Raw genomic sequence first — 8,620 nt, 5'->3', positions numbered from 1 at the left:
ACGGTGGTACTAAATTGACTGGATTCAGTTTCATGAATTATGACCGTTATGGACAACAAACCCAATTTTACAGGCAATTGATGAAAATTAAAACACCCTCAACCGCATGTATTACATCATTTTCGGAATCGGCGTATCCAAAGTGACAACAATGATGACCCCTTCGCTGTTTCCTTCCCATCTAATTTATTGGATGTGTAATTTTGAGCTGTTATTATTGTGTAGACAAAAAAATAAATTAAAATGTGAATATATAATTATTTTGACATTTCTTACGATAATTCAATCTCTTATTTGATATAATGTTTGAGCTAATGTTCACACATACTTAACATTAGACTCACATTGTACGTACATGCGTATATATTTGTTGTATTATCTCTTCTGTAATTTGTATTGTAACTTTTGTTTTGACAATAAACAAATATCAAATATTAAAAAATATACACATTGAAAAACTACACACATTGTCTCACGACAAAGCCATATCATATACAGTTTTTGGGTGGACTATTGTCATTGCATGGCAACTAAACAACAATCAACAGATCGATACTAGCAGATTCTAGTTTGTGTGATTAATTATTATTCGTGAATAATCACGATTGCTTGTGAATATTAAAACATGCTAGTTTTAGGTCTTTTGTACGGTGTGGTCTGTAGTTGTCCGCTAGCTGTGACCTTTTTCATCAGAGGCACATCATTTAGTTTCCATGACGATTCGTCTTTGATGCAATCACGTCCCACATAATAAGAGTAGTATTCTCTATATCTGTCGTCGATGTAATCAAATGCTGGTCGTTCCTGAGCATATTCGTTACCAAAGAACTGACGTTGAGCTAATCTCCTTCCCTGTGATTGGTTGAATCTGTCCATGGCTGATTTTACTCGTGGTAGCTTATCCTTGTCGATTTCGTCGTCACCATAATTATTGGCATTGTCCGTTCCATATTCACGAGTCATCCGGTAAGACCAGACACCATGTCGAAATGCGTCTCCTGGACCGTCGTGACGCCCTTAAAATGACAAATATAGATTTGAAAAATTATAGTAATCAATTCCACATAAATTTTTGATTTGGGTTCGTTTTACCTGCCACGAAAATGTCCGCCATTAATATTCATCCAACATGAATCTGTTATACAATATATATAGAGCGTATATGTGTGACATGATGTATTATCAGTCCTGGAATGTCACTTCTAGAACAGTTTCTTGAGAAAAATCAACCAATGGGCCACATTGACTGAAAATGGCGTGCATGAAAATTAAAACTCTAATCGATGCAACACATGTATTACATCATTTTCGGAATCGGCGTATCCAAAGTGACAAAAATGATGACCCCTTCGCTGTTTCTTTCCATCTAATTTATTGGATGTGTGAATCTGATTGTTATACAAATATATAGAGCGTATAGAGCGTAAAGCCCTATGTATATACCAAGTTCAAATAAAATCAGTACATGCCAGGACTCGGAATGGCAGAAACTCTTTATTTTGGCACAACTAAAATGGCTGACACACGCCCCCTTGAATAGGATCTTGGAGCGAATGCAGTTTGTGTAGTTCGAAATGATCAGTCTACGTAAACAGGTGCAGATCCCGTTGAAGATGCACGGACGGACACACTTGTTTTTATAAGTCCTCGTTCTCGGATTCTGTCACAATGAAGACTAGCGAGAGACAAGAAATTCCAAACGAGTGAAAACATGTACAAATAATCAATGAGCTTAGTACTCCACCAGTCAAGTATAATGTCAATATTCGAGCCGAATACATCAGTTGTTGGCATAGAAACATGTTCATGTTTGTTTAGTATGTTCTTTAGTATATTTTAATTACCCTGCCAACAATATAACAGTAACTCTTTACTCTACACTGAACATTTAAAATGTACAAATACACAAAACTTTAACTATAGGTTCGGACTCACTCCATCCAGAATAATGCCTGTGTGTGTCAGCCAGTGACTGATTACGTAACACTGCCATACGGTTGTCTCGATGTTCATCGTAGAATTTTAACCGTCTTGGTATGTAGCCGTATTTAGAATGCACGCTACCAAAATCTAAAATAAAGAAATATAATTAAAGATAATTAACAACTGCGACGTTTACCAATCTGCATGTGAAAACAACTGCGGCGATTACTAATCTGCATGTGAAAACAACTGCGACGTTTACCAATCTGCATGTGAAAACAACTGCGACGTTTACTAATCTGCACGTGAAAACAACTGCGACGTTTACTAATCTGCACGTGAAAACAACTGCGGCGATTACTAATCTGCATGTGAAAACAACTGCGACGTTTACTTATCTGCACGTGAAAACAACTGCGGCGATTACTAATCTGCATGTGAAAACAACTGCGGCGATTACTAATCTGCATGTGAAAACAACTGCGAAGTTTACTAATCTGCACGTGAAAACAACTGCGACGTTTACTAATCTGCATGTGAAAACAACTGCGGCGATTACTTATCTGCATGTGAAAACAACTGCGAAGTTTACTAATCTGCATGTGAAAACAACTGCGACGTTTACTAATCTGCACGTGAAAACAACTGCGACGTTTACTAATCTGCACGTGAAAACAACTGCGGCGATTACTAATCTGCATGTGAAAACAACTGCGACGTTTACTAATCTGCACGTGAAAACAACTGCGGCGTTTACTAATCTGCACGTGAAAACAACTGCGGCGATTACTAATCTGCATGTGAAAACAACTGCGACGTTTACTAATCTGCACGTGAAAACAACTGCGACGTTTACTAATCTGCACGTGAAAACAACTGCGGCGATTACTAATCTGCATGTGAAAACAACTGCGACGTTTACTAATCTGCACGTGAAAACAACTGCGACGTTTACCAATCTGCACGTGAAAACAACTGCGGCGATTACTAATCTGCACGTGAAAACAACTGCGACGTTTACTAATCTGCACGTGAAAACAACTGCGACGTTTACTAATCTGCACGTGAAAACAACTGCGACGTTTACTAATCTGCACGTGAAAACAACTGCGACGTTTACTAATCTGCACGTGAAAACAACTGCGACGTTTACTAATCTGCACGTGAAAACAACTGCGACGTTTACTAATCTGCATGTGAAAACAACTGCGACGTTTACCAATCTGCACGTGAAAACAACTGCGACGTTTACTAATCTGCTTGTGAAAACAACTGCGGCGATTACTAATCTGCATGTGAAAACAACTGCGACGTTTACTAATCTGGACGTGAAAACAACTGCGACGTTTACTAATCTGCATGTGAAAACAACTGCGACGTTTACTAATCTGCATGTGAAAACAACTGCGACGTTTACTAATCTGCATGTGAAAACAACTGCGACGTTTACTAATCTGCACGTGAAAACAACTGCGACGTTTACTAATCTGCATGTGAAAACAACTGCGACGTTTACTAATCTGCACGTGAAAACAACTGCGACGTTTACTAATCTGCTTGTGAAAAACAATTGCGGCGATTACTAATCTGCATGTGAAAACAACTGCGACGTTTACTAATCTGCACGTGAAAACAACTGCGACGTTTACTAATCTGCACGTGAAAACAACTGCGACGTTTACTAATCTGCACGTGAAAACAACTGCGACGTTTACTAATCTGCACGTGAAAACAACTGCGACGTTTACTAATCTGCACGTGAAAACAACTGCGGCGTTTACTAATCTGCACGTGAAAACAACTGCGGCGATTACTAATCTGCATGTGAAAACAACTGCGACGTTTACTAATCTGCACGTGAAAACAACTGCGACGTTTACTAATCTGCACGTGAAAACAACTGCGGCGATTACTAATCTGCATGTGAAAACAACTGCGACGTTTACTAATCTGCACGTGAAAACAACTGCGACGTTTACCAATCTGCACGTGAAAACAACTGCGACGTTTACTAATCTGCTTGTGAAAACAACTGCAGCGATTACTAATCTGCATGTGAAAACAACTGCGACGTTTACTAATCTGCACGTGAAAACAACTGCGACGTTTACTAATCTGCACGTGAAAACAACTGCGACGTTTACTAATCTGCATGTGAAAACAACTGCGACGTTTACTAATCTGCATGTGAAAACAACTGCGACGTTTACTAATCTGCACGTGAAAACAACTGCGACGTTTACTAATCTGCATGTGAAAACAACTGCGACGTTTACTAATCTGCACGTGAAAACAACTGCGACGTTTACTAATCTGCTTGTGAAAACAATTGCGGCGATTACTAATCTGCATGTGAAAACAACTGCGACGTTTACTAATCTGCACGTGAAAACAACTGCGACGTTTACTAATCTGCACGTGAAAACAACTGCGACGTTTACTAATCTGCACGTGAAAACAACTGCGACGTTTACTAATCTGCACGTGAAAACAACTGCGACGTTTACTAATCTGCATGTGAAAACAACTGCGACGTTTACTAATCTGCACGTGAAAACAACTGCGACGTTTACTAATCTGCACGTGAAAACAACTGCGACGTTTACTAATCTGCACGTGAAAACAACTGCGACGTTTACTAATCTGCATGTGAAAACAACTACGACGTTTACTAATCTGCATGTGAAAACAACTGCGACGTTTACTAATCTGCTTGTGAAAACAACTGCGACGTTTACTAATCTGCACGTGAAAACAACTGCGACGTTTACTAATCTGCACGTGAAAACAACTGCGACGTTTACTAATCTGCATGTGAAAACAACTGCGACGTTTACTAATCTGCATGTGAAAACAACTGCGACGTTTACTAATCTGCATGTGAAAACAACTGCGGCGATTACTAATCTGCACGTGAAAACAACTGCGACGTTTACTAATCTGCTTGTGAAAACAATTGCGGCGATTACTAATCTGCATGTGAAAACAACTGCGACGTTTACTAATCTGCACGTGAAAACAACTGCGACGTTTACTAATCTGCACGTGAAAACAACTGCGACGTTTACTAATCTGCACGTGAAAACAACTGCGACGTTTACTAATCTGCACGTGAAAACAACTGCGACGTTTACTAATCTGCATGTGAAAACAACTGCGACGTTTACTAATCTGCACGTGAAAACAACTGCGACGTTTACTAATCTGCTTGTGAAAACAATTGCGGCGATTACTAATCTGCATGTGAAAACAACTGCGACGTTTGCTAATCTGCACGTGAAAACAACTGCGACGTTTACTAATCTGCATGTGAAAACAACTGCGACGTTTACTAATCTGCACGTGAAAACAACTGCGACGTTTACTAATCTGCATGTGAAAACAACTGCGACGTTTACTAATCTGCACGTGAAAACAACTGCGACGTTTACTAATCTGCACGTGAAAACAACTGCGACGTTTACTAATCTGCACGTGAAAACAACTGCGACGTTTACTAATCTGCACGTGAAAACAACTGCGACGTTTACTAATCTGCACGTGAAAACAACTGCGACGTTTACTAATCTGCACGTGAAAACAACTGCGACGTTTACTAATCTGCATGTGAAAACAACTGCGACGTTTACTAATCTGCACGTGAAAACAACTGCGACGTTTACTAATCTGCTTGTGAAAACAATTGCGGCGATTACTAATCTGCATGTGAAAACAACTGCGACGTTTGCTAATCTGCACGTGAAAACAACTGCGACGTTTACTAATCTGCATGTGAAAACAACTGCGACGTTTACTAATCTGCACGTGAAAACAACTGCGACGTTTACTAATCTGCACGTGAAAACAACTGCGACGTTTACTAATTTGCATGTGAAAACAACTGCGACGTTTACTAATCTGCACGTGAAAACAACTGCGACGTTTACTAATCTGCATGTGAAAACAACTGCGACGTTTACTAATCTGCACGTGAAAACAACTGCGACGTTTACTAATTTGCATGTGAAAACAACTGCGACGTTTACTAATCTGCATGTGAAAACAACTACTGCTGATTACAAATTAAAAAGAGGCACAATATTACGGAGCAAAATAAAGAAAATAATGGAATAAAATGTGGAGTTACGAAACTGAACACCGTGACACAGCCTGGACAATGGGCAACCCCGGGGGAAGTTGATACACATACCTGGGTAGGGAGGTGTCTCTGAATGCTCAAAAGTGAGGCCGTTTTTATACCTAGATAGTGGCAAAATCTATACCGATATTTATACCAAAGTACCATTTCTGTCATCACTGTTTATTTCAAACAGTTACCATATTGGAGAATCTCCAACAGAAGCACATGTAAGCTAACAGTTGCATTGTATATTGATTTATTATTACCGATACTTATACCTAAATCCAAAAAATGAGACCCATTTCGGGGGCACGTCCCCGTTAGGCAAGTTCTATGTATTCCCCCCTCCCCGGGCGGGTAACATGACCAGGAATGGTATAATCAAATTAATATTATTTAGTACTTTCTTTACATATTATGAGTGAATTATTTTACTGTGACCTGATCCCAAACTTCACTACAGAAAAATGCATGTTATCATTATTCTATCGATCGATCAATCAATCGATATCGATTGAATTTACATGACGGTGTCAAGTACATTACAGTAGACACTGCACACAATCATGATAGACTGACAACTCAGGATTGTTCGTAAATGTTTCATATCTGTAGACCCTCTAAATCATGGCGTCCAGTGAGCCAAACAAAGCGACATTCATGTAGCAAAAATAAACCACTTGCTGTGATCCTGGTACAAGTTAAAATAGCCACACTAAATTCTATCATGAATAAAATCATTTTTTTTTATAGAATAAAATTTTATTTGGTTTAGATCGACAGATTCATTATTGTGCATATAGGGCTATAGCGTCACATATAGGTTAGAGATACGAGGTCATACGGGTCAGTGAAAACATATGCTCAAGCATAACGGAAGCTAATGTTATTTTAGCAGTATTTTGTGACTTCACAGTTCAAAACTTGCATTTCATAACCCAATTTTCGAGGTTAAATCATTACTCTAATATATCCAATCCTCAGTAAAGGACGTGTGTACATATAAAGGTACGATCGCTATTAGAGCCAGCACAATAACACAACTCGTATACTTGACAAACAGTCATTCGAAGCTTACCAACTCCTGTAATCTGAGATCGAGACATGTCTGCCAATAATCCAATATCATGTGACCATCCACTAAAAAATAACGATTATCGAGTCGATATGACAGGTCTTCGATCAGTCCACGTCCTGACTTAAGCTATATAGCGTTTCCTAGTTTCCAGGGCAACTCGTTTGCATATGAATAAACATAAACCCAAGGTGATTGACCTTATGTAAACGCTATACATACATGATACGTCACAGAGATCCGTATCTGAAATATGAGGGAACCCTACAATCTGTAAGACACATATATTCTTTTTAACATATTTCTGCTTATCTAGGCAGTGGCGCACCACACAGTCTATTCCGTTATTGTTAAGCTTTTGAGCGCACAAAGGTAGTCGTTTACTCTAAGTGCCACTCAGTAATAGCCCCGCAACACACCTCCCAAAAGTGGGCTCTCGCAATTACCAAAACTTGAAAAATCTACCAGCAAATATAAATAATAAAATAATACTAAAAAAACACACACCCAAACTAAGATATTATGCATGAATGTATTCAAGGCTGTCTTATCTCTTGCGATACCCGTGATACCCGTCAGCCTTCAAGTTGGCTTTGACAATAACCAAAAACCTCATTCAGCGGGGATTCACAACCTTTTAGTCGATTTGTTAGTAGTTCATACCAGTATAGAATAGCAAAGGTATTTAAAAGATATGAACAGTGTCACCTATAACGCTGTATAAGTCGTGTGGTTATATTTAATTATTACCAGTGACTACGATTACCTTATTCTATATATTATATTAATCGATCATACCAGCTTTCTTTTATTTTTACACTTTCAATCTGATTAAAATTCGATGTATTGTACGGTATTGTATTTTATATATTTATTTTACATTTACTATTTTTTTTTTATTATTATTTTTTAATATTTGTTTGTTACGTACTTGTGAATCGGTATCTTGTTGAAACTATCGGCACATACATACCTATGTAACGAGATTGTGGGTGTTCGTGATTACCAAAACTTTTAAAAAGGTCTTAAAAACTGCCAGCAAATAAATAATAAATTAAAATAAAAGAAAATGTATAAGAAAAATAAATAATTAAACTCAAAAAAGCACAAACGGTCGTGTGTACATATAATTCCAATGTATACGGCTGACATGGCATCAGTCCCAAAGCCAATTAATCTGATGACAAAATAGGTGTTTTATCTCATCAAATATAATGGCGACTGTGGAATTTATTTAACACAATTCAGGGGTACGCGGGGTACGTGTCAGCCAGAAAATAATCTAAAAATTAAAAATAGTATTATTTTTTGGTACAAGCACCAAACATTTGTTTTTAGATGGAATAATTGTTTTTTCTGATGTCTTTCATTCGATAAACGGTGTTAAACAGGGTGGGATCTCTTCACCTATATTTTTTTACAGTTTATCTTGATAACCTCGGTAATGAACTATCCTCCCTTCCATTTGGTTGTTTAATAGGGAGTCAGAGAATTAATCATTT

At 38.2% G+C, this 8,620-nt stretch overlaps 1 protein-coding gene across 1 annotated transcript; it reads right to left on the bottom strand.

Annotated features, from left to right (window-relative positions):
* Positions 1–569: 569 nt before the first annotated feature.
* LOC100371954 (uncharacterized) lies at positions 570–7,264 on the bottom strand. Its single transcript, XM_002742405.4, has 3 exons — positions 7,122–7,264; positions 1,936–2,070; positions 570–1,016 (listed from the first exon to the last, which is right to left on the bottom strand). The coding sequence occupies exons 1-3, from the start codon at positions 7,147–7,149 to the stop codon at positions 619–621; spliced, it is 561 nt and encodes a 186-aa protein (XP_002742451.1). The 5' UTR covers positions 7,150–7,264; the 3' UTR covers positions 570–618.
* Between the last annotated feature and the right edge of the window lie 1,356 nt (positions 7,265–8,620).

This window comes from Saccoglossus kowalevskii, chromosome 17, assembly GCF_978046115.1.
Source record: "Saccoglossus kowalevskii chromosome 17, keSacKowa6.1, whole genome shotgun sequence".
NCBI classification, from domain to species: Eukaryota; Metazoa; Hemichordata; class Enteropneusta; family Harrimaniidae; genus Saccoglossus; species Saccoglossus kowalevskii.
The sequence above is the reverse complement of the archived record's forward strand: the minus strand, read 5'-3'. Positions and strand labels throughout refer to the sequence as shown.

Excerpts from the sequence above, each read along its gene's own strand:
- LOC100371954 (XM_002742405.4), bottom strand. The coding sequence starts at position 7,149 with ATGTCTCGATCTCAGATTACAGGAGTTG. Across the intron at positions 2,071-7,121 it reads ATCTCAGATTACAGGAGTTG|ATTTTGGTAGCGTGCATTCT; the intron begins GTAAGCTTCGAA and ends TCTTTATTTTAG. Across the intron at positions 1,017-1,935 it reads CAGGCATTATTCTGGATGGA|GGCGTCACGACGGTCCAGGA; the intron begins GTGAGTCCGAAC and ends TGTCATTTTAAG.